General features: G+C 40.7%; 1 protein-coding gene across 1 annotated transcript in view; it reads right to left on the bottom strand.

Annotated features, from left to right (window-relative positions):
• LOC121505457 (copine-8) overlaps positions 1–26538 on the bottom strand; it is a 107380-nt gene extending 80842 nt beyond the window's left edge. Inside the window, exon 1 of the mRNA XM_041780817.1 lies at positions 26395–26538. Coding sequence (XP_041636751.1) covers positions 26395–26492 — 98 coding nt within the window. The 5' untranslated portion in view covers positions 26493–26538. The remainder of the gene's footprint in view (positions 1–26394) is intronic.
• Between the last annotated feature and the right edge of the window lie 784 nt (positions 26539–27322).

Raw genomic sequence — 27322 nt, forward strand, 5'->3', positions numbered from 1 at the left:
ACACACACACACACACACACACACACACTGAAGGGAAGTATCAGCAGCTTGTTTTCTGTTTCTGCCTCTCTAAAAGAGCTGCCCTAATTCTTCTTGACAAGGCCTGAGAGAGCACGAGAACATTCCAGCACAAACACAATCACAGGGAGAAATGCCACGGCGCCATCTGCGAGCGCACCCACATGAACGTGCAGCATCGTCAGTCAGAGACGTCAGGCAGCTCCACATCTCTGTGGGGTTTCACCTTAACTACCTTTGTCAGCCCTTTCAGCGAGGTTCAATCATCCTTTCACAATAATACCCATGTTTCTGACTACTTCATGCAGGCAGAATGACATCAGAGCAACTTTACACCAAAATAAGAGAGTGACTGAAAGTTTAGTTCCCCTTCATAAATGCACTGTTACAGCTATGTCTCCGATTTCTCTATTCCAGTTATAGGGTGAAACAATTTGCAAAAATAATCTGTGATTTTTTTAAGGTTCCTCATCTCTTTTATTGTTCGACAAGCACAAGCCGTAAATGATTCTCTATTATAACCAGCACAATATTAGAGCAATTAAAATAGGGATTACTGGGGAATTAAAAATATCCACTGTTGCTTTAATTACCGTCATAAAGACGGTAGGCTACTGTGTAAAAAGTGCACCTTTATAAAAATGCCTTGAGAGTGTGTGTCCATTCCCACCAGCAGCACCACTGTGTGTGTGTGAGGATGCTTTAAAGATGATGAGAGAACTTCTGTTAATAATGTCGGGCCAATTTGGCAAACAACGAGCGTGCACCATAGCACGGCACGGCGCTGCATGGCACGGCGCTGCACGGCACGGCGGTATTCTTGAAAGACAAACTGTTAAACATGCACCGCTGCAGTTCTGTGATCCATGAGTTTTAAAGTACTTTGATCCTTCTTTCTGAGTGGAGATCAGTGATGAAGTTTATGAATAACCACACATGCTGCATCCTGCAGCAGCAGCAACGCCAGGCACAATTAAAGCCAATGAAGGGTTTTAAATACATTCAAACTTATTTGTACCTCATTTTATGTCAAAAAGAGGAAGTTAATCAGTGCTACTTGGTCATTTTAGTCACTGAAGTAGTCCTCAACGTTTTTTAAGCTTCCTATAAAGTGAATGTGAGGCAGGATGGAGCTCAGCATTGTTGCTCTATGCAGAAATAATATTGAAGGCAGTCTTTATCTGTTTACAATCACTCTGAACATGATTAAACACTCCCAGATCCCCTATGACAGTAGGTGAATATGTCTTATCTCTGGAAGGAGGGAAGAGAGAGGAAAAGACAGAAATGCCATTTGCACCTGTGTCCTGAAGTAACTGTTTACTCTATGATAAACACGCTCACCTGTTCCTCACTGAGCTCCTGTAAACAGCTCCTTATAAATGTTTTTTAGCTAAAGCGTTTTGATAAAGAGTCAGGCGCTCTCGCTCTGCTCATGCATGCACTCCAGGAATTACTTGTATAATGAATGTTTTTCCATTTTTTTGGACACCTGGCGGTAATACCGTATACCCGTGTAAAATATGGAGAGGGTATGATGGTATTTAAAGTGTAAGTGAACCCCGCTCGACGCTAACTCCGCCCACTCCAGTAATTCAAAAAATGCTCAGAAAGTGGTCAGTTTGGTACTGAGAGGAGGGAGGGGAAAAGGACGGGGCTTTTTTTTATAAGGACAGGGTTTTCCAGATGAAGCGGGACTGACAGTGACATCCCCTAGCCAGAGAGTGACCCAGAGTCCTGCAGCACTGCTGCCTCATAGCGATCTTTAGAGGTGGAGGATTTCTCCCCTCCAGAGTCCCTGGAGCAGGCTGTAGTGTGGTGGTGGACTGTGGTGGTCCTGAGAACTACCTGTTCCACACCTGTACCTGGTGTTAAAGCCGGAGCTCTCAGAGCTGAGGCATAGTAATAACACCAGCATTGATGTGTTTTATCATAGTTCACTCAGACACTTCAGTGTACAGCTGAAAAAAACGTTAAAGCGTCACTACCTCTTTAAAAACGGGGACCACCCAGTCTGACAAGGGATGAATGATTTGAAAAATATTAATCATAATTTTGGCTTAATAAAGTAAATTTGTGATCAATATTCATTCTCAAGGAGATGATAATTTCTTGTTATTCTTGTTTTGATGCAGACAAACATCGATGAACAGAGGAGTAGGATTTATTTGTAAACTATTCTAAAAAAGACACGTGAATGTTTGCATTATGAGTAGAGCGTAAAATCTCTGCTGCAAGGGAATTCTATCAAACTGGTATTTGGACACTTTTCAGGATAAGGAAGTATTGCACCGTCTGTGATTTGAAAATTTCAGTGGAACATACTGAGATTTAATCTTATAGGCCAGGGGGTCAAACTCAGTCACAGCAAGGGCCAGATTCAGGATTCAGGATTCAGGATTCAGGATTCAGGTCTAACCTGAGGACCTAACAGGGTCAACATTGAACCAAAAACTGGCAAACTCATTTCACCAGTGATAAAATATGAAAAAACAAATTTAGCACTGATGATAAATCATTTGGAAATTTAAAAAGTAAAAAAAAACGATAAGTTTAAAGGCTCAAATCTGAAATAAAAATTCCAGTTTAACAGTTCAAAATATCAGAACACGATATTAAAAATAGAAAAATGATGTTTATAAAGAGCAAATATACGAGGAGAAAGTTGACATTATAAGTTTGAAAAGTGAAAATATGAGTATGAAAGTCAAAATATGACTTAAATTTTAAATTGTGAGTCTGATAGTTCCAAATCTGGGATTAAAAAGCCGAAATTAGGAGTTAAAAACATCAAAATATGAGCTAGAATTCAAAATGATGACTAATAAAGTTAAAAATATGATTTACAATCAAAATTGGGAGTGTAAAAATTCCAAAATTTAAAAGTAAAAATTAGTCATTAAAAATGTCAAAATATGAGAAAAAAAAATGTTTGTTTTTTTTTATGAGTCAAAATATGGGATAAAAAAAAGAGTAAGGAGTTGGAAAGGTCAAAATATGACTTAAAATTTAAATTGTGAGTCTTAAACATAAAAATGTGACATAAAGTCCAAATTATGAGTTGAAAAGGTCAAAGAATGAAATGAAAAGTCAGAATCATGAGTTTGAGTTGTAATCTTGAGATGCAAAATTGAAAATTTGAAATAAAAACACAAAGTAATTCCTTTCCCCACATTCTTGACTTTTTATGAAATATTTCTCACTCTTTACTTTTTCAGACTTTTATGGTTTAACAATGATATAAATCATCAAGTTGAAGTTTACGTGATTACACTGGAGGAAATCTGCAGACCTCAGACTGGTGGGCCAGTTAGAACACAAATATGACATGATCTTGCGGGCCCGGTGTAATCGTTCCACAGGCCAGATCTGGCCCCCGGGCCTTGAGTTTGACACCCGTGTTATAGGCGATTAATTTTCCGGTTCTTATGTTAATGTCTGCATGAACCAAATTTGCGATGCTCAGATGGTCAGCTGTTAAATCTGACATTTCCATCAACTAAACAAGAATTCAGCTGAAACTTGTCCAGTCAGATGTTTCCCTGTAGAAAACGGGTCATTTTAAAATCCTCAGTTAAAATGAAGAGCCAGAGCTACCAACAAACCAAGGAGAAAGAGGACAGAGAGGGGTTCAGGAACAGCGAGGTGTTTTCTCTCCCACACCTCGTTCACAGCACCTTATGGTGGCTCTGCACAATGTTGACAGCAGGACACAAAGGGTGTGTTGGTACTTTTGAGAGAGGAAGAGACATGATTGGGTGTGCAGGCTGAGGTCAGGGGCTTCTACATGAGCGGAGACAGAGGGAGAGGGAGGCAGCATCCCTGGAGGAATCCAAACAGCCTCAGCGCTATGTGACCAGGATGGAGATGACTTCATCACGCCAGCCAGATTCTCTCTGTCCTCTCTGTCTGTCTCTCTGTGAGGAGGGAGGGTTGTGAGGCTGATTTACTGCAGGCCCAGTAATCTTACTGGTCACATAGTTAAATCTGTGTCATAGTGACGGTCTGAAAGCTGAGGGTTTGTCTTTGCAGCAGAGTAAACCTTCTACTCAGACTGATATCTCACCATAAATGTCAAAGCAGGTCTACATCACAGCAAAAACCAAAATGTCCGAGCATCAAATAAGCCGGGACTTTTGGAGTGTAGTGTGTGTGTCACGTGTGCTGAACATGTCATCAGCGATGAGAGGCTCAGCAGAACCAATCCCTTAAAGGAAGTGTCCGTGGATTAGTGTTTGCATGTTTTTAATGCATGTGTGCACACACTCTTGTATGTAGGTTGCTGTAATTACACAGTACTTGAGCTAAATTGCTCTCTGGGGCTTTCAGATGTGCATCTTTTCTGATGAATGTTTTTGCTACAAGTCATTTTAATGGCTTATATAGGAGAGCATCAACACCTGTTTGTCAGTGGATCTGAGTACTTCCTTCAGCTCCTTCACTTAGAAAAATATAGAAATACCTGAGAAGGATAGCTGCAGGTTTAACAAGGAAAAAGCCTGACAGAGCTAAATCCCCCATCATTCCGGGTTTGTTGTAACGGCAGGAATGATTGGGTGTAAGCATCTCGATCCTCCTTGGTCTGTTATTTATCGATAAAAAGAGAAAAAACTCCACGTTATGTCTTAGAGATGCTTCCACTTTCTGGCAGTAGATAGGTTAAACACATTTTAACATGTAGAGGCAGACCCTAATCATGTCAGACTGAAAGAAATCGGAAGTTTGATCCAAGAGTTACAGTGACTTCCTGTGAAATGGCGGCGGTTACAAATTGCTCACCAAATTGTGTCACTTCCTGTTCCCAGTAGGCGTGCTACATCAAAATGATCAAATTAACTTTTGGACAGACCTTGATCCTACATGTGAAACTTGAAGACTATCAGATGTTTGGTATAAGAGCTGCACTTACTTCCTGCAAACTGGCGGCAAATTGAAACGCTCACCTTCGCCAGGGAGACATCCTTCAATGAAACATGTCTGTGCTGTCAACAATTATCGTGGCCTTCCTTTCAAAATAAAAGCTCAATAGTTACGCACATTGAGAGGAATGAAGATGGGACCCATTTATGTCACTTCCTGTTGCCAGTAGGGGACGCTATGGTGACACATGTTCAGTGTGATTCTGTAGTCTTGCAAGAAAGCAGAAGATCCCAGAATACTGTTTACTAAAGTTATAGGTAAAAGTCATTTGGCACCATCAAAAATGCCTTATTTTGAAACTGAGATGAAGCTGGTGGACTTCCTGTTGGGATTCTGGCATGACTCCAAGAGGCTTTTTTGTAGTTCACATGATGGCCCATATGCAGACCAAAAATCATGAGCCTAGCCTGGATGGTGTGCAGGGGCTAATTATTTCAGGAAAAATGTCAAAATCAGAGGAGGAATTGCACAGCTGCCAGAAGGAGGCGCTGTGATAAAGTAATGATACTGATGCATGAATGTCTTTGTTCTTTGTTTAAAGAACAAAGAGCAGCATTATTGAGTTGTTTTCCTTCAGAAATGACAAAAGTCGTGTACTGACATGTCTACAGTCGCCATGGTTTGCATTATGCAGCCCTATATGGTAGTGGTTCTCAACCTTGGAGTCTGGACCCCCTTGGAGGTCGCGAGACAATGAGAGGGGGTCAACAGATGCCTTAAAAAAATTAAGAATATTTTTTCAATTACACTTTTGCTTCTTTACACCAATTTAACAAACTGTGAAACCTGTCACTTTTTAACACCAATTTTTCAGCACATTCTCGCCACTTAAAACCCATTTTTGTCTATTTTAAACCGTTTCCATTACTTTTTCTGCCTGTTTTTGCCACTTCTAAACCAATTGCTGCCTACTGTTCCCCTATCAACCACTTTTTACACTCCTTTTTGCCCACTTTGACCACAGCTGACCCATTTATGCCACTTTATATCAATTTTTCATGCCAGTCCACCTAATTTCCACCATTTTTTGCACTTAAAAGCCATTTCATCCACTTTTCAATCCCCTTTTACCACTTTTTGTGCCCATTTCTGCCACGTTTATCCAATTTTTGCGTCTTTTAACACATTTATGTGCTTTAAAAATCCAATTACATCACCTTTTCCACCATTTTTTTGCCATTATCAACCAATTTTAGCAATTTTTAACCCATTTTAAAGATGTTTTTAATCTAAATTATTTTCATTAAAGAAGACTATTTACTACACAAATGAATAAATAGAGATGTTTGTTTCTTTGATAAGAGTGCTTATTATTCAGGTCAAATATAAATATGGCTTAACTTCACAGTGGACCATGGTTTTGCTGACCTCCATGGTCCCCTAGTTTGGCTGGGTCCCAGAAACCATCCCCCTTTATCCCCCCTTATGAACAGCCTTGTTTACCCAACCTTTATTTTGGGGGTCACGGGCTGAAAAGGTTGAGAACCCCTGGTTTATGGAGTTACTCCTCAGTAGCGGCTACGTCACGTGTCTCTGATTGGCCTGTAAAGATGTGACAGACAGAACGTTCATCCAATCACCCTCTGAGTCTATGGAAGGTGTCAGGGTAGCCCTTACCCAGTCCCCTATGTCATGTCCCGGGCCCCTGATGGACGGTCTTACACAATTCCACCAAAAACAACAACTGAAGGCCCCAAACGAGCGATTCTTCTGATGGAAAAAGAGGGACACAGTCAGTGGCTGAGATCAGGCTCTAATGAAGGAAAGGGTTGTACAGTTTGGCTGAGCGTGTTCTGGTAAAAATCCACAGCAGCTGTTTAAAAACATAAACACTGAATGAAATATCTTGGCTTGCCTTTAGGCCGCCGTTGTTCGAGGGGTGTCTGTGTCCTTGAGTCCACGTTTCATCACCTACATTTTAAAATAACAGCACAGCTGGGCAACCTTGACAGCACGGTCACAGCTCCCACCTATCACCTGTCCACTGATTAGCTCTGCGTGTACCTGAGTGGTGCAGGGCTGGTGTGTGTGTGTTTGTGTGTGCAGCCCTTGACCTTTGCCCTCCATCAGATCTTCATCATTCATATTTCCCGGCCTCTCTGAAGCCTGATGTATGGAGGGGAAGTGTTGTGTCAGCAGGTGGTTTTTGTGTGTGGATTCTCAAACTGTGCCTGCTGCCAAGCACGATTAAGCACACAGAGACACACACATGTTGTGACACGGTGCACACACCGTCTGGTGACTTATGTAGAAAACCACCCGCGGACAGAGAATAACAGAGGGAAGGAGGTCGATAGTAATTCCCTCCCAGTGCATAAATCTTTACTGGCCTGACTAGACAAAGCCCAAACCTGATTACAGAAGAGGACTTTGGCCTGAAACACACAAAAACTCACAAACAGGATCTGATAGCAGCCAAAAACACACGCTGTCTCCTACAGGCAGAGTTAGTGTAAGGGAGAGACAAAGGCATCATTCATGGAGAGGTTCTTTGTCTAGCTGATTACAGGATTGCTGTGTTCTCATCCAAAATCATTCCTGCTCCCTGCTGCTCAGAACCACATGTAAACAGACTGAAAAAGTTTCATTTCTTGCACATCCTTTTGTGCTTTCTGCAGGCATTGAACCAGCGCACAGCAGGCAAACCCTTCTTCCCTTCAAAGTGATGGTTGTCAGAGGCGTCTTCAATGAGAGAGCCATTATGTGAGCTCTATGGGGCCCTAAAGGTCAATGCAATCACTCCCCATAGACGGAGGAGGTGTGAGCGGCCTGGAAATAGACGTGCAGGTTTGGCATGACTGCTGATGGTAATGGTTGGGCTCAGGCAAACATCTGGAGTAAAATAAAAAAATATGTGGTGAAGATTTTGTTTAGACGCTTGACAAAAGAAACCTCTGAATCAGGTCCACATGGACGCTCGAGCAGTCAAGAGCCTTGTGACCATGGCATGAGCCTAAAGCTCCCACTAGCCTCATTCAGCATCACCTGTTACAAGTGCTGACACACAATCTATACCAGGGGTGTCAAACTCGAGGCCCGGGGGCCAAATCTGGCCCGTGGTACAGTTACACTCGGCCCTCAAGATCACATCCTATTATTATTATATCTGACCCTAAAATATGCAGATTTCCTCCAGTATGAAAATGTAAACTTAACCTGATGATATCAAATATGTGATAAAATAAAGAGTAAAAATAATTAGACAAAAAAAAAAGTGGGGAAAGAAATTAATTTGTGTTTTCATTTCATATTTTCAATTTTTCATTGCACAACTATGATTTCAATTTTTTTATTTTTATCTCATATTTTGACTTTGTAAATTTATTATTTTGATTTTTTCTCATATTTTAACCTTTTCAATTTATTATTTTGATTTTTTCTCATATTTTAACCTCTTAAATTCATTATTTTGATTTTTATCTAATATTTTGACCTTTTTATTTTTTCATTTGACTTTATATCTAATATTTTGAACTTTTCAAATCATTATTTCAACTTTCATCTCATATTTTGTTTTTTTAGGAGCACCATTTTAACTTGTATGTCATATTTTTGTCTTACAAAACATGATTGTGACTTTCTTTTTTATATATTTACCTTTTTAAAGCATTAATTTAACATCTAATTTTGTGTTTGACCTTTTGAACTAATAACTTTGACCTTTTATCTCAGATCATGAGCCTTTTAACGAATCATTATGACTTTTTAAATCTTAGAATCATTTTTCATCAGTACTAGTTTTCCCCCATGATTACCGGTGAAAATGAGGCTAACAGTTTGGTTAAATGTGGACCCTGTTAGACCCTCAGGTTAGACCTTAATTCAGAATCCGGCCCCTGCTGTGACTGACTTTGACCCCCTTGTTCTATACTGTAATACTCCCAGTACTCCTACACAGCTGCATCTCAATAAATTAGAGCATCATTAAAAGTTATTTCAGTAATTTAGTTCAAAAAGGGAAACAAACTGGTCTGACCTGAACCCTGTAGAGCAGTGGTTCCCAACCTGGGGTCCAGGGACCCCTAAGGGGGGCGCAGAACCCTGTCTGCTCTGACATAGTCAAAATTTGAAGGTGCGTGCCATCCCAGGTTGGAATCCGGCCCGTGGCACTATTTCCTGCACGTCTCTCCCTGCTCTCTTCCCTGTTTCTGACTCTATCCACTGTCCTATCCCAAAAAGGCCAAAAATAAATATTAAAAAAAAAATTAGATTTTAATATTAAAAAAAATCATGATTAGAAACATAATGTACAATGGTGCATGAGGACCAACCTAAAAGATTAAAATATGAAGAGAATCTGTTGATCTCAGAAAAAAAATCAGAATTTTTGAGATTATGACAAAAACAGATTTAGAGGTTATCTAAAATCTTAAATTTTGAGATTAGGAACTCAAAAGTGTCAGGTTTTTAAAACCACTTTACAGTGCAAAGTAAAAAATCAAATCAAGAAACCAGACTGGAAATCATGGTCAGATTCAGACTTCGACAGGGTTCAGGAACATTTGCTGCTTATAAAGTCATTCAAATGTTTTTTTATTCTCATAAATTAACTTTTAAAACTTGAAAAATGTTGGTTGTTTTTTCTTGAAATTAGCGTTTGTATTTTCCTAGAGTGGCCCTGATACACAGAAGTGTAGTTTTTCCTGGTCCATCCCTGCAGGGCTGTAGTGATGACATCTAGTGATGCTTCCACAGCTGGTCTCTTTAAATCTTTGGAGGACCATGCATCTGGTTTTATCTGTGCTCCATGACTCTGGGTTGGTTGATCTGTTTCTGTGCTGCTGCCCATCTTGTAGGCGTTCCTGGTTGAATAAATCAAAATAAATACATAACAGCTATCGTTCTCTGAACTGCAGATCAGTGGATGTGCAAAGCTAGTCATGTGACCTGAAGCAGGTCAGGCTGTCACCTCAGTGTCGTCTGTGGCTTTAAATGTTAATGAGCTGTCTGACTCCGCCCCCTCAGGAAATGGATGTGGCTCTCCTGATCCAGCTGAGGGGAGGATCAGGACACGAGGGTGGAACTTTCCTCCAAGAGGGGGAGGGTCAACCGAGCCTGGGGGCGGGGCTAACTCCCCACATGACATCACGAGAGGAAAATCTGAGAACGGCTTGTTTCAGCACACATTTTCTGAAAGGTGGAGAAAGAGAGGGGGGAGGGAATGGATTTTTCTGAATCTTGGGCGGTTGTGGACAGACCAGGGGCACAGATTTTTGTTAGAAAAGCCTGAAAAAGTGTTTTTTGTATAATCTGTGACCTCTAAAGTCTGCCTAAGATTACCATCAGAGTCCAAAGACCTGAGCGCTGCTCAGGTAGAGGCTCCTGCACATATGCTCCTGCTACAGGTGCTGTCAAAGACGAGCCACACCGGCATGACCCCCCAGGCAGCAGGTGAATGGATTCCTGCTAAAAATGGCACCTCATCCCAGCGCTCATTAATAAAGGGTCTGCTGATTGTTTATTTAACAGCTTTAATGCACGCTGGAGTGTGTGACGACCCTGTGAGCTTTATTTAACCGTAGAAGGGCCTGGTCATGTCAGCTAAACTCTGAACATCATTAGGAACGGCTGATGACATTTAAGGAACACATCAGAGAGTTCATGAAGAAAGGAGTCGCTCATCCCTCCTGCTTTCCTTTTCCTCCTTGTCTGTAAGTGTGATGTCAGTGCCATCAGATAATAAAAAAGTCCACATAAAATACAAAATGTTGTTTAGTTTCAGCCGTTCAGAGTCAGAGTCTGCAGGATGCAGCCTACTTTATCTAACCTACTTTCACGCCTCCTTAGCTGTGGAGCCATCACCTGAAGGGCCTTCTCTTTTTGTGACTCTAATAAATAAAATAAATAAATAAAATTAAATTAAACAATATTACAGTTTTCAACTTCACATATTTTTACATCTCTAGTAGTTTTTAAAACCCAGATCATGTGTGCTGTATTCTGAATAAGAAAAAAGGTTGTCTTAGTGAAACTGTATCTAAAAGAGCTAGGGCTGGGTAAATTAGACGAAACTGCAATATCACATGCTGCAATTCACAATTTGCAGATGTTGTGATATTTCTTTAACTTAAAATGTGTTAAATGCCAGTTTAGTAGATTAATTTTTGCAGCAGTTATGCACATTATGCAAACATCCATCCATCCATTTTCTATACTGCTTATCCCGTTGGGGGTCACAGGGGCGCTGGAGCCGATCCCAGCTGTCATTGGGTGAGAGGCGGTGTACACCCTGGACTGGTCACCAGCCAATCACAGAGCTGACATGTAGAGACAGACAAACAGGCACGCTCACACTCACACACACACGGTCAATTTGGAGTCACCAGTTAACCTGACAAGCATGTTTCTGGTGGTGGGAGGAGGCTGGAGTACCCAGAGAGAACCCACGCATGCATGAGCGAGAACAGGCAAACTCTGCACAGAAAGGCCCTGACCAGGAAGTGAACCAGGGACCTTACTGCGACCTTACAGGAACAGCACCAACCCCTGCTCTGCGGTGCAGCCATGCAAACATTTAGTTGCCAGTTTTTATAGAACGGTTTACAGAAATCATCGTTTGTGTTCATCACATCAGCTGAGCAGCCCATGGAGGAGGAGACAGGAGAGCCTCTGGGCTGAAGTTTCCCTAATAAAACTTTAGAAAATTTAAAAACTTTAAAAATTGAGACTAAAAGTCTAAATCTTGTCAATCATGTGGCACCATACATCACATCCTGTGACTTGTAAATGCAGAAAAGTGTTTCCATTACACTCTGCAGTATACTTCTATATCAGAACGCCTGAAAAACCTCCTCATGAGAGCCCAAAAACTTTTCTACCATATTTGAGAGGTTTTTCAAAATTGCTGTTTCCATCACCAGATTTTTATTGTGCTATTTAGATTTTGCACATTTCTAAGGTAATGGAAACACAGCTGATTACAGCTGAATCTGTCAACGTAAGTCGCCCCACTAACACTGGTAAAGGTCACATGTTCCCAGTCTGTGGATCTTTAGTTTGATATTTGATTGATAAAAGAGCGATCAATAAAAAACCTCTCCTAACAGATGATAGTGTAGGAGTAGTGATAATCTATAAAGTCGTTCTCCAGTTACCAGCTGTGCTGCAAACATAACCTGAAGCCTCGTAGTCTCTCAGTCACATGACACACCGCTGTCAGCTGACCTCTGATGAGAGCAGAGGTTAATATGGATCCTGCAGCTCGTGTGTGACATTTTAGATTTTTCTGCAGGTGACTTAGCTCTCACCTGTACATTCCTGGCGCTGTGCTTTAGTGCCTACATTCATGATTTTAAAAGGGTTTTAGAGGATTGAGAGCACAGTAGAACATGGACTTTATCTCGTGTTTCTTGTATTTAACTGAGCATTGACATCTAGATCAAGTTCTCCCTAGAGATCAGCCTAAACGACCGCTATGTAAGGGTTATTTAAAGTCCTGGAATAGTAAAAAAAAAAAACACTGAAAGTCACAGGAATGCTCCGTCCAAGAGCTGATGCAATGACACATTTTTCAGTCCATTCATCAGGATCCAGCAGTCACGTGTGCCAGCCTTCAGGCCTGCACAAATATGACCCCATTTCAAATTTGGCCTCAATTCTTATCTTTGATTCAGCCTTTACTTTGATAAGATCAACAATGAAACGCCTCACAGAGATCTGTTCCTCTAACGAACGCATTTTACTACAAATTATACGACAATTTATGACAATGGAAACTCTTACTCTGACTTTAAAACAAGATTACACTCATCTGGGTATGTCCACATAAAGACGGAAACAATAATATTCACTGAACATGAAGGGTCATGTTAAGGTAGGCCTGGAAACTGTAGCATAAAATAAGGACAGTGATAACAGAAAAGAGCTGCTGTAGCTGAGGAGGAGAATAAACAAGTTATTACTGTCAACAGTTCCTGCTGGCAGACACAGGAGAAGAGAGCAGAGACAGAGACAGGCCCCCCTAACACAGGGGGGTCAAACTAAACCACAGCAGGGGCCGGATTCTGGATTTAGGTCTAGCCTCAGGGCCTAACAGGGTCAATATTTAACCATATAAGGTCAACCTTATTTTCACCAGCAATGAATTATGGGGGTAAAAACTTGGCACTGATGATAAATGATAATGGGAATAAAAGGTGAACATAAAAAGTTAAAAACTTTTAAGTTTAAAGGAAAAACATGAAATTTAAAGTCAACACAATGTTTTTAAAAGCTTAAATATGAGATAGAATACTAAAACCATGAATTTAAAAAGTTAAAAACTGAAATGAGATAAACCGAGATAAACATGGGAATCATGAGTTTCAAATGTCAAAATATGACATAAAATTAAAAATCATAAGATTCTGGGGAAAAAAATGAGATGAAAGATAAAGTTAGGAGTTGAAAAGGTCAAAACATGAGATAAAAGTCAAAATCATGATTTTAAAAGGTCAAAAAACTGGGATTAAATTAAAATCATGAGTTTTAAAGGTAAAAAAGACAAGATAAAAGTTAAATTTAGGAGTTAAAAAAAGTCAAAACATGAGATAAAAGTCAAAATCATGATTTTAAAAGATCAAAATAGGATTTAAAATGTAAATTTATGAATCTAAAAGGTAAAAATATGAGATAGAATGTAAAAGTTATGAGATTTAAAGGTTAAAATATGAAATAAAAAGTCAAAACCATAACTTTTAGTCATGACTGTGAGATGCTAAATTGAAAATATAAAGACAACACTAATGTCTCCTACGCTCCTGACATTTATCAAATTATTTTTACTGTTTACGTTTTCTAATTTTTATGACTCAACAAGGATTTTATAAATCATCAAGGTTAAATTCACATTTTTATACTGGAGGAAATCTGCAGACCTCATACTGGTGGGCCAATTAGAACAGAAATATCATAGATCTGGTGGGCCGGGTGTAACTCTAACATGGGCCGGATTTGGCCCCTGGGCCTTGAGTTTGACACCCGTGCACTAGCAGGTTAAAAAAACAGTTAAAGTATTTTAATCACAAGAAAAAGCCCATTTCTGTTTTTGTCTCATAGGATAATATTTAGAGTCTGTAAGATTCTTTAAGCTGACATTAGCCGTCTGTGTAAACATATTACTGTAGATGACAGCAGGCACACTGATCCATGGGCTCTCCCACTGATCAGCTGTATGCAGCTCACCACTGAGCTCTCTGTCTTCACAGCCCTGCAGCATCAGAGCATTATCTGAATTACTGGAGATGCAGGCTAAGAGGATCTGTCAGTATTTCTGCAGAGGTTATGTCTGTAATTGCATGAAGACAGTTGCTTCAAATGAGAAAATCTGTTAGAAAATAATCTTCTCTTCTCCCGTTCTCTTTTCTCTTTGCTGAATTTAACTGATAAAAAAGCCACTCACTCTATTTAGTCTTACAAAAGGCTTAATAAATATGAATGTCAGATTAAAGTGGAAACGAGGACTGATTAGCTCACTTGTTGGCAAATTGCCCATTCAGATTTTATAACAAAGGGGGACAACGTCTGGAAAGCGTAAACACAGTTGGACAGGAAATGAAACAAACTGGCTTCTGTTTCATGGCAGATTTTTCTGTTCCTCAAAAATAAAGCACTGGACCCAAAGGAAAGACTTGTTCACACATAAATCTGTTTCTCTCTGGTATATAAGCTGGGACTGCAATCTAAATCACAAAAACAACATATTAAAAAATTCTGAATAGATCATGATAAATTAAGAAAAACATCCTTTTGATGAAAGAAGCATGTGTACATTTCAATAGTTCTCTCAGCATTCTCAGTCAAGCAGATAAAACTTAAGCTACCAGCATAACTGTTGAGAATTTAGCTGTGAATAAAGAACTTTTAACAGATTTTTCAACAAATACAAACATCAATCTATATTACAACCTTCATCAATCATAGCAGCATGAATATGAGGGTGCAACAAGCTTTAGTCTATAAAGGAGGAGGCTGGGGTGGAGGAGGTGAAGTTTAGTCTATGAAGGAGGAGGCTGGGGTGGAGGAGGTGAAGTTTAGTCTATGAAGGAGGAGGCTGGGGTGGAGGAGGTGAAGCTTTAGTCTATAAAGGAGGAGGCTGGGGTGGAGGAGGTGAAGTTTAGTCTATGAAGGAGGAGGCTGGGGTGGAGGAGGTGAAGTTTAGTCTATGAAGGAGGAGGCTGGGGTGGAGGAGGTGAAGCTTTAGTCTATAAAGGAGGAGGCTGGGGTGGAGGAGGTGAAGTTTAGTCTATGAAGGAGGAGGCTGGGGTGGAGGAGGTGAAGTTTAGTCTATGAAGGAGGAGGCTGGGGTGGAGGAGGTGAAGCTTTAGTCTATAAAGGAGGAGGCTGGGGTGGAGGAGGTGAAGCTTTAGTCTATAAAGGAGGAGGCTGGGGTGGAGGAGGTGAAGTTTAGTCTATAAATGAGGAGGCTGGGGTGGAGGAGGCGAAGCTTTGGTCTATAAAGAAGGAGGCTGGGGTGGAGGAGGTGATGCTTTAGTCTATAAAGGAGGAGGCTGGGGTGGAGGAGGTGAAGTTAGTTTAGTCTATATCTATTTCTGTGTAAGAATAAAAAGAAATGAACTCCTTATTGCCTGAGAGAAGGTAAATGTTTGTGCATGACACAGAATGAACATTGTGCTGAATGTGCACGAAGGAGAGCTGGAAGTTGGTTGCTTTTGCTCAGCCCTGTTTCATTAAAAACTCAGCTTGAATCCCTTCCATTTCTATCCTTACATTATCTTTTTATTCATTATCTATCCATCCATTATCTATCCATCCATTATCTATCCATCCACTATCTATCCTTCCATTATCTATCCATCAATTATCTGTACTGTTTTCCCATCCAGGGTCATGGGGTTCTAGAGCCATTCCCAGCAGTCATTGTGCGACAGGTCAGCCATTCAGTCACAGGATGACCTATAGAGACAAGCATGCTCACATCTACACATCACCAATTACCCTAACGAGCATGTGTTTGGCCTGTGGGAGGAAGCCTCAGAGAGAACCCACACGTACGAGGAGAACATAAAAACTCTAATGGAATCTCCTCGCTGTGAGGCAACAGCGCTAACCCCCTCATGTCCCTCAGTTTCAATCTATCAGAAATAAAGTGATGTTAAACTGAAGAGCAGGCAGACACGAGCAGGAGGAGGAGGAGGAGCATTCAAACTCAGATTCTTGCTTTCATTACATGACTTTATCAAAAGTTTGAAACCAACCCACATTTTGCACTTGGCAGAAATGAGGCTGTATCACTGATAACAGACTATGACACTGTTTTATCATGAAATGGACTGGTATTATAGTGGACAGTATGATATGACACTCAAAGGCCAGGTCTCACATGTAAATGAGATTTTAATCTCAAAAGGACTTTCTGGTTAAATAAAGGTAAAAAAAAAAGTGCACGTCATTTTCCATCTTGGTGCATTGTCATGCATGAAGATCATTTTGCTACAGAAGCCACGGTTCTTCTTTTTGTACCATGGAAGAAAGTGGTCAGTCAGAAACTCTATATACTTTGCCGAGGTCATGTTCACACCTTCAGGGACCCTAAAGGGGTCTACCAGCTCTCTCACCATGATTCCAGCCCAGAACATGACTCCGCCCCCTCCTTGCTGACGTCACAGCCTTGTTGGGACATGGTGGCCATCCACCAACCATCCACTACTCCTCCATCTGGACCATCCAGGGTTGCACAGCACTCATCAGTGCACGAGTGCAAATATGCATGTGAGGTGAGGCATTTTACCACAGTGAGCTTTACAGTATTTTCACTCCTTTGATGCTCATTTAAGCATCAGCTGCTGACAGAGGTCTGGTTTTGAGAAAAGCAAGGAGGGAGTTTTGATAAGAATTAGGAAAAGGAACTTTCTTGTGTTATTTTAATTTACCTTCATAGAAACTATGCACTTCTCTGAAACCATTTCATACCAGAAAATACTGAAAAAAAGTGTAATGTCAACATGTGCAGTTTACAACCATGCTAAAACATAAAAGTCAGCCATTGTAGCGCAGCCACATTATAGTTGTTATATATGTTAACCATCCACTCATACTGCTGTCTCTTCAGCCATTGTTGTCTTTGTGAAATGTCTCACTTTGACACCCTACCACCTACACATACAGAGATGAACTTTTAAAAAGTAGTAACCATGGCAACGCTGTATTACCTCATGATTTATTAAAAATATGATGTTGGTATACCTAAATTGCACCCATTGACCTGGCTGTAACCATGGTATTCTCACTTTGCCCACGGCTGAAGGTGGAACGGCATCTACTAATCCTCATCTGGGGGTTGAGAGGTGACTCAGACCTGAACTAATGCTGCTGGTTCATATGTCTGCTGGAACATGACATGATCTCTCTGTTACTAAGGAGATGGAACAAAGAAGCCCTCCAGGGATAAAACAACAATATCTGAGCGGCGAACGTGGATCCTCACTCCTCCTCATTTAGCGGTGCAAAAGTAAAGTTTGATTCATTAGGACGTTCTAAACAGAGCAAAACTTGAAAGAAACTCTTAGAAGTGAATCTCTGCCAGGTGTGCCCCATTTCTATTGGAATCATAGAGACTGCAACTATTCCTGACTCTCTCCTCGAAACAAAGTGAGATCTCTTCTCCTATGTTAACTGTTTCTTCCACTGGTCCAGATACACATGAACCGTTTCATGCCGGGCACACAGTAAAAAACACAGCTCTGGACAGAACAGCGTGGCTGAGTGAGTGTAAAATGTTAATGGAACTGTTTGTATTTTTACAGTTTCACAGTCAAGAATGAAAATAGCACGAAGTTAACGCCATGAAAGTCATCTTCTTGTTGTGGAGTTCTTAGGAGACCGTTAGCTGGTGGGATAGCTAGCACTGGAAGCTAGTGAGGCCTACAAACCTTCTGTTTCATTTTGAAAACATTTTCTGTGAACACGGGATCGTTTCAGGAATTGTCCTCGTAAGCACGGGGATTACAAGCATGCCTGTAACCCGCCATTGTTGTTTTGGCTGCATGCTTTGTGTGACGTAATAGTTTCAAGATAGATGTGACTGGGTGTCCACAAAAGACGCCTTTACAGCCTCCCAAAACGCCGTTTCCGTGTGGCTGAAATGCCGATACAACAAAAAAACGTTTGCGTTTACTCCTGAATTCATCTCCGTGTGGACGGGGCCTCAGTCTTATCCATTCACTTTTTTTGAGCCAAAGTAAACAAGGGTTTAGGTTTTCATTCAGTGTCAGGTGAACTTGCTGAGTCTACCTGTCATGGTGGCAGGTAAATAAAGTCAGAAAACTGGTTCCACTCTGGTTTTATCCTCCTGAGAACCCAGCTGTTGTTTGGAGTGCATTTTTATTGACTTCTTTAGGATCAGTAGGACCTAAAGAAGTAGGATAAACCTAAACCTTATCCTTGAACAGGAAGTAGTTTTCACCAAAAATGTTGTCTGCATATAAAGACAACAGGCCAATCTTACCAAACAACACAACAAATATTGATTTTTTTCCTTAAATTTATACATTTGAAGCGTATTGGTATGTTGGTAGGGGCCGAAATGGACTCAGTCATTCAGAGATGAACAGTGTAGTCCTGTATCTGATGATGGACCAAAAAAAAACCATGTTAAGGCCAGGTATGAACCGCATTTCTACTACAAGTCCTGGAGATCCTGCAAAATCCCCTAAAATAATCAGAGATTTCCAAAACATAAAGAATCCCCAGAAAGTCCTTCAAATTTTGAAGACATCACCAAAAGATTTCAGTGAAAATAATCCACTTAAAAATATTCTCAAATATCCCTCAAATGTTTGAGTAAACCTTTTTGAAAAAGCCAGAGGATTTACAAAAAAGTTTCACCAAAAATTCATTGCAAACTCCTGAAAAACTTCTGGCAATTTCTCCAAAATTTCTAACCAAATTCACAAAAAAATAAAAAAAGAAATTTCCCAAAGAATCCTGGGAAAAATATGGAAAGTTTCCAAACAAATTCCCCCAAAATTGAAACAAATTCCATAAAAAATCAGTGAAAATTCTCCCAAATCAAAGGCAAGTAAAATCCCTTCAAATTACAAATAAATTCCTTAACTTCCCATTAAAGCACCCACGATTTTAAGCACATAAAGTTTAAGTCAGACTCTCCAAGTTAAACAAACATGTTCCCAAAAGTTTTCAAGATATCCATCCATCCATTTTCTATACTGCTTATCCCGTTCGGAGTCATGGGGAGGCTGGAGCCTATCCCAGCTGTCACTGGGTGAGAGGCGGGGTACACCCTGGACTGGTCACCAGTCAATCTCAGGGCTGACATGTAGAGAAAGACAACCAGGCAGGCTCACGGCCAATGACGAGCCCGTCTTTGGTGGTGGGAGGAAGCTGGAGTACCCGGAGAGAACCCATGCCTGCAGGGGGAGAACATCTAAACACTTGTCTTGTCTGAGGTTTGCATAAAAAGGAGCACAGATGACGTGACTGAAAGCTGGCACTGTGTAGCTGCTTGTCAATGAGTTTGAGAAAGTCTTTTATAAACTGGAGCCTCCTGTAGGAACTGAATGGTTAAAGGCCAGCACAGACGACACTCTTGTCTTTTACGATGGCACCATGCCACACAACACAAAAAAAACTAGTCCAGCCTTGGTGGACAGAATGGCCGCACTACAATCCCAAACGCTCATCGTGTCATCACCATGGTCTCCACCACTGTGAGCGGGTTCACAGGTCATGTGGGAGGCGGGTCAAAGAGTGTCAATCATAGCTACAACAGGAGGAGTCTTCTGCTCTAAAAGGAGAAACCAACAAGGAGGAGCTGGCTGTCCTTCAGATAGAGCTTGAGGTTTGATGGTTAAAACATGTCAGTTCGGCTAGCTAAAGCAGACAGCTTCAGTGTAGCACACATAAATCCCAGAGGGAGATAAAGAGGGGGTGGTACTGTGCCGCTGGTAAATGAGGATGTAAGGATGGAGAGAAAATGTGGAAGGTTTCAGGATGGTTGATGTCAGGTCAGAGTCAAACTAGACAATGATGCATGAAAAATTCAGACACGCTAATGTTCCTGAAGCTGGTTGTGGGACGTCCTGGACGCCTCGTTGATTATGTCACACTACAATCATAACCTGAGCAGCAGTAATGTCAGAAACACTGTTAGAGTAGAAATAACCTGAGTACTGGCAACTCTAAGAATCTGACAAGACAGAAATGTAAAAAAACAGACATTTCCAGTATTAATATAGATTTGTAAATAGTTTGAATGAAAACCAGCCCAAGCCCTGAGAGGAGGAACACAGTTTCAGACAGTCGCCTGTGTGTTATCTGTTACAGTTTGATTCAAGCACCACACATACACCGCAGCTATTTGGCAGTAGCAGAGCGTTTCAGGAGGTCATAGTACAGGGCTGTCCAAACGATGGCACACAGGCCAAATGCGGCCCTTGGCCCTTTTTTTAATGTGCTTGACTGTTTTTATCTGTTTTCTTACTGATGGATGAGTTTAGTTTTGTTTTACCATGGGGGCTCGTCCGGGAAGGTTACACAAATCTACACTCATCTGTCAATAAGAAAACAGAAAGAAATATAGTTTATGAAGATGGTGTGAATATATTTAGATTAGTGTATATTCTAGTTTCAGCACTAGGCAGTGCCAATGTGCTAATTCTGTAAACAAACATTTTGACAGGACAATTTATTGATGTGCTTTTCTCGTGACTTAAACTGGGACTGTAAATTCTCTGGTACATGGAGCTAGGGCTGGACGATTCTGGCAAAAATAATAATCACGATCAATAAACATGATAATCCATTGATTTCAAAACTTGAGTATTTATTGAACCACAACTTAAAAGAACAATTAAAAAATAAATTAGTAACAAGTAAAATAATAATAATAATATATTAAATAATAGCAATAAAAAACAATAAATAAAATTAAATACCCAATCTACATGCACGCCTGTAAAACTTGCAAAATTTGCAACATGCAAATTGTCCTACCATGTCCTACCCTTCTTCTCAACCAAAGGCTGCTGTTTTGTCATGTTTTTAATCGCTCGCTCCTCGTATTATTGATCCACATATGTCACACGCTTGCTGCACAGGTGCATTCACGGTGCTATTTCAGCATAGGAACTTGCATACACGCCGCGCCGTGCGGCACATTAATCGTTTTTCTTCGATTATAATGTTTTTATAATCATGAGAAGCCAAAATTGAAATCACAATCAAATTTCGATTAATTGTCCAGCCCTACATGGAGCAGTTCTCATTCTGACCAGGGTAGAGCCAGCGATAGCCACAGTCGACCAGGGCTGTCCTGGAATCTGACTGGCCTCTTAAAATCCTTGAAATGACTGGCTGACTGTCGTCAAGGTGGGTTAGCGCTGTTGCCTCAGAAGGAAGGCTCCTGGTTCGCTTCTCTGTCAGGGCCTTTCTGTGCAGAGTTTGCATGTTCTCCCTGTGCATGCGTGGGTTCGCTCCACTGAAAACAAGCTCGTTAGGTTAATAGGCGGCTCTAAATTGGCCGTAGGTGCGAGTGGAGCATCATAAAGGTGATGTATATATTAGTATCTTATTGAAACCCCTGTTATAATGCACATCATCAACAGATCAGCGTCTTTCTGTGCATAGCAGCAGAATATAAAACATAAATGAAGAGACAAATCCAGTCGGCCTCTTTAACGGGGGGCTTTCCTGGACATGTGGTGCTGAGCATACAGCCCATGGGCCAACAGTGAGTTAGCAGTCAAGCAGAACAAAACCAACAGGCATTCCTCACCCAGGAAAATCTCCCTGAACAAAGACGGAGCCTTTCCTACACACTCTCTCTGTTTCCATCAGCAACACAGGAATAACTGACTGGTAGTTTAACTATGACTGGAAATGAGCCCAATAAATTCACGAGGCCGAGTTAAAACGTCAACCTTGTTCCCCTTTCTAGACAAAGTCACCTATGAGTGGGACATGGTCTATTTCACTGGTTCTCAACTGGTCCAGCCTCGGGAGCACCAGTTTCTTCACTGACAAATCAGGACCAAAAAAGTATGTTTATCTAATGAATAATTTTGCAGTTTGAAAACTGGATAGAACCAAATCAATGACTGCAAAAACACATTTAAAAAAACAGAGAAATGTCCTCATTATCATGGGAAAAGCAAGGTTGTTTTAGCAAGAATAGGAGACAAATTAGCTGAACTACTGAGAAACATTTACATTTAGCCTGTTATTATGATGAAACACAGTAAATAGTATGGATGCATGTCCACCTGTCAGGCCTTTAACCACATTTTTTCCCCCAGACACTGGTAACAACCCACTTTTGGGCCCTGACCCACCAGTTGAGAACCACTGGTGATTAAACCTCCTAAGACCTGAGCTGTTGTTTGCAGTTCCTCCCACTTATTTGGGATAAGTAGTACTTGATATGTTATTAATTATATGAAAATTCCTAACAATTTCCTAAAATTTTTCCCAAATTCCATGAAAATTTCCCTAAGCACCCCCAAAAAATCCCTAAAATTTCCATGAAAATAGCCCCCCAACACCCAGTCAAATTCCCAAAACTGTACAAATTATTATTTTTTAAAATTTCCATTAACATACAAAAAATTTAAAATCACAGTAAATTCTCCCAAATTACATCACATTTCACCTCAAAATTTCCAGATAAATTCCCCAAATTTACATACCAATGTAAAAAAAAATTTAAAGCAAATTCCCCCAAAACTAAAAAACTCTGAAATATATAAGCAGAGACTCAAAACTTCTATCAAAGTACTTGAAAACTGCCAAGCAAATGCTCAAAAAGATACAAACATATGAACAGAAATTTCTTGTAAAAAATGAATATTTCATAGCTCATACTCCCAACATTTCAAACAAATCACTCCAAGTTAAAGGGAAATTGTGAATAACTGTCAGAAATGATGACCATGTTGTAGAAAAGCCAATAAGGAATGTCCTCTTATGAACACGCAGGGTGTCAGGAGGATAAAACGCCATGTTACAGTCTTATTTCACTGTTTCTATTTCCTGTGGTGTTACTTAAAGGTGTAGCCACGGGCGTAGCAGAAGGGGGGAAAGGGTACTGATTACCAGAGCCCACAGTAGGGAGGAGGCCTTGAGAAGCCTGCAATGAAAAGTGTGTTTATATGTGTATTTTTCTTAGTAATAAGTGGGGCTGGGCAATTAATCCAAAATTAGATTAAATCGTAATATGGCTGGCTGCAGTTTTAACAAAAGGTGCGATATTTCTTTAACCTGAAATTTGTGTCAAAATAGCAGTTTTTTTTTGTTTGTTTTTTGGAGCAGATGTTATCATTCAGGTGCCATTTTTTAGAATGGTCTACAAAAAATCCTACCTTCCCCATTTTTGTACTTTTTTCTTATTAACTCATTGAGTGCCATTGACGTATATATACGTCATTTAAAAACCAACGCTTGAGTGCCATTGACGTATATATACGTCATTTAAAAACCAACGCTCGAGTGCCATTGACGTATATATACGTCATTTAAAAACCAACGCTCGAGTGCCATTGACGTATATATACGTCATTTAAAAACCAACGCTCGAGTGCCATTGACGTATATACGTCATTTAAAAACCAACGCTTGAGTGCCATTGACGTATATATACGTCATTTAAAAACCAACGCTTGAGTGCCATTGACGTATATATACGTCATTTAAAAACCAACGCTTGAGTGCCATTGACGTATATATACGTCATTTAAAAACCAACGCTCGAGTGCCATTGACGTATATATACGTCATTTAAAAACCAACGCTTGAGTGCCATTGATGTATAAATACATCATTTAAAAACCAACGCTCGAGTGCCATTGATGTATAAATACATCATTTAAAAACCAACGCTCGAGTGCCATTGATGTATAAATACATCATTTAAAAACCAACACTTGAGTGCCATTGACGTATATATATACGTTATTTAAAAGCCAACACTTGAGTGCCATTGATGTATATATATACGTTATTTAAAAGCCAACACTTGAGTGCCATTGGCGTATATATATGTCATTTAAAAACCAATGCTTGAGTGCCATTGACATATATATATACGTTATTTAAAAGCCAACGCTTGAGTGCCATTGACGTATATATATGTCATTTAAAAACCAATGCTTGAGTGCCATTGACGTATATATACGTCATTTAAAAGCCAATGCTTGAGTGCCATTGACGTATATATACGTCATTTAAAAACCAATGCTTGAGTGCCATTGACGTATATATACGTCATTTAAAAACCAACGCTGGAGTGCCATAGACATATATATACCTCAGTTAAAAACCAACGCTCGAGTGCCATAGACATATATATACCTCAGTTAAAAACCAACGCTCGAGTGCCATAGACATATATATACCTCAGTTAAAAACCAACATTTGCGTGCCATAGACGTATATATACGTCATTTAAAAACCAACGCTTGAGTGCCATTGACGTATATATACGTCATTTAAAAACCAACGCTTGAGTGCCATTGATGTATATGTACATCATTTAAAAACCAACATTTGAGTGCCACTGACGTATATATACGTCATTTAAAAACCAACGCTTGAGTGCAATAGACGTATATATACGTCAATGTGTTTTTTCGGTGGCTGGCACAAAGGGGCACTCTCACGCTCCCTGTGAGTAATTTTGGGGCTTCTGGGATACGTAGTCTGAACACTTCAGTTGGAAGTGACGGTAGATCAAACGTCAGAGGTGGAGACCCTGGGGTCAAAGAGCAGAGTGATCGTTACGGAGGTAATCTAAGCTAAAAGTTCTTACTTAGACGCTGGAAGAAACTTTAAACTTTTGCCTGAGAAATCGCTTACTCACTGAAACCGACACTGAACTTAACGACAGCGAGTCCAGGGATCGGTGCTTTCATTGATCTGCCTCGGCCGGCAAAGAGGCTAAAGAATGCCGCAAGGTTCCCCCCATGCGTGGGAGAAATAAGGCACCCCCTCATCAGCTGGATGCATACAGCAACAAGCAGGAGAGGACGTGGGCATATAGGGGGGTCCCGTGGAGCCCGTCCAGCTCCAGAGTGTGAATGACAGTGACTGGAAGCATTGTCATTTATTTTACAATAAAATAACTTTGTAATACAATTTTCAGATGTCTTTTATGTCATTAAAGGCAAAATTATAACATTCAAATCACTGTTCTGCTTAACAGACTCTCTTTCACAAAAATGCGTTTTTCTCAGCTTTCTAGAAAAAGTGGTCTTTTTGGTAAAACTAGCCTCTATTCAACTTCAGATAAATCAAGAATGGAACAAGCTACAAACAAACGGGTTTTTCCATGATGAAATAGAGAGTTTCTTCTTTCATTTGAGCTAATTGGTGTTTTCAGAATCATTGTACAAAATATTCTGTGGGTCTTGAAAGATGACTCAAATGGCCAAAAACGCTGGCACAAGGCACTTTCCATTTTATAAAAGGGCTGGCACTCAGTGAGTTAAATGTGAAAAATGACAAAAACCCTTCAGTGCAACAACTCATAACCAATTTACAATATGACTCAAAAACACTTTTAAAGAATAGTTCAACCCTCGTTAAAGAATAAGAGAAAGTTAGGGAATAATCAAATATCAAATCAAAATTGCAATAATGGGGAAAAAATCACTATTAGATTATTCCTCAAAATCATTCAGCCCTAGTTATAAGAGTGATAACTGAATCAAAAGCAACTAAATGAATCAGTCGACAGACTAAAGTTTGTATCAGATAGAATAAAAATACTGGGGAGGGTCTGCTCCTCCCTTAAAAATGTCCAAATGCTGAAGTACAGCGCTGCAACATAATGCAAGTAAATGTCATTTAACCATGGTGAAATATTGCTCATAAATGGAGAAATGACAGTTAAAAGTTGCATTAAAATGCAGAGATATCTGTTAAAATGAGACAACATGTAGCTTGGCTAGCTGGTCAAGGGGGGCCCTGTGTAATACTCTTTCTGAGGGTCCTAAATCCCTAGCTACGGCCCTGGTGTCTGCAAAAAAGCACAGTCGTTGGACTTGTTATCATGATCAAGGGCTAACATAATCAGAGAAAATAAATGGTTTAACTGTCTGTTGACAGGTGAGACTCTAACTTTGGTCTATAACTCTATAACTCTAGAAGTCAGCAGTAATGCTAAGTAGGTTACTGTCATAGACATGTAGTCAAAGTTAGGTCGCTGGTTCTGAGCAGTTTTGACGTGATAGTGTTGACAGGAAACAGCCTACAGCCGTGTTATTAGTTCATGTAGTTTACAGTCCTGAAGAGTAATGATCCAAAAACCTGGTCTGGTCTGTGAAGGAGAAAGGGAAAGTAACCCAGCCCAGTCCACCGCGTTTAAGGGACATTTCTCTGGTCTACTAGAACCTGCTACACTCAAACTTCAGAGAGCTGAACCAGACTAAAACCAGACTAAAACCCTCCTCATTCACAGCTGGCTGCTTTTCCTGTCCAACACAAACCGAAGAGAAGCCTCCTTACCTGCAGGACACCGTGATTTCAACTTTAGTGGCAGGAATGGACGCGTTGAGCGGGTCGAAGTCTCCTATCGTCGCCATGTTCAGAAAAGTGTTGTTCATCCTGTTTACGGAGTGTTTTCCCCGTGTTCCTGAGGTCCAGCCTCCTTCTGTCAGAGAGGAGCTGTGTGAACGCCTCCGCGGAGAGAAGTGGAGCAAAGGTGCCGAGGAGAGAGAGAGAGAGAGAGAGAGAGAGGAGGGGGGGGAGAAGAGAGAGCGAGGAGAGAGAGGAGAGAGAGAGAGAGAGAGAGCGAGAGAGAGGGAGGACAGAGAGAGAGAGAGAGAGCGAGAGAGAGGGGAGTGATGTCACTCTCCCCTCCTCTGACACACTCAACAGCTCCAGTCTTCAGCCTCTCTCCTTCCCTCCTCTCAGATCAGCTGACTTCTGCTCCACTCATTTCTAAACTGGTCTTATCGATCTGTTTGCACGGGAGTGTGATCAGAGGAACCAGGAGCAGAACAGATCTGTCCCAGAGTCTGAGAGTCCACATCCATGTCTGCTACCAGTCCAGATTTACTCCGTTCAGTTCAGAGTGGGCTCACACTGAATCAGCTCACACTACAGCTTCCGAGGCTGGGGGAAATTATGAGGGCGGGCAAAGATGAGATTTTGGCTGGACCCCAGATGATAAGCAAGCCCACAGAGACCTAAGAGGGTTGTTTCTGGAGCTAAAGCTGGTTTAAAGGTCACATATCATGCAAAATACACATTTTTAGGCTATTCTAACAAAAACATGTACCTTGGCCTGTCCACAATCCCCCCAACAAGCTGAAAAATGTATTCCTTCACCCCCTCTCTTCCTCCACCTTTTAGAAAATGTGTGCGGAAACAAGCCATTCTCAGATTTTCCCCTCATGATGTCATGTGGGGAGTTAGCCCCGCCCCCAGGTTT

The sequence above is a fragment of the Cheilinus undulatus genome, linkage group 23, assembly GCF_018320785.1.
Source record: "Cheilinus undulatus linkage group 23, ASM1832078v1, whole genome shotgun sequence".
Lineage (NCBI taxonomy): Eukaryota > Metazoa > Chordata > Actinopteri > Labriformes > Labridae > Cheilinus > Cheilinus undulatus.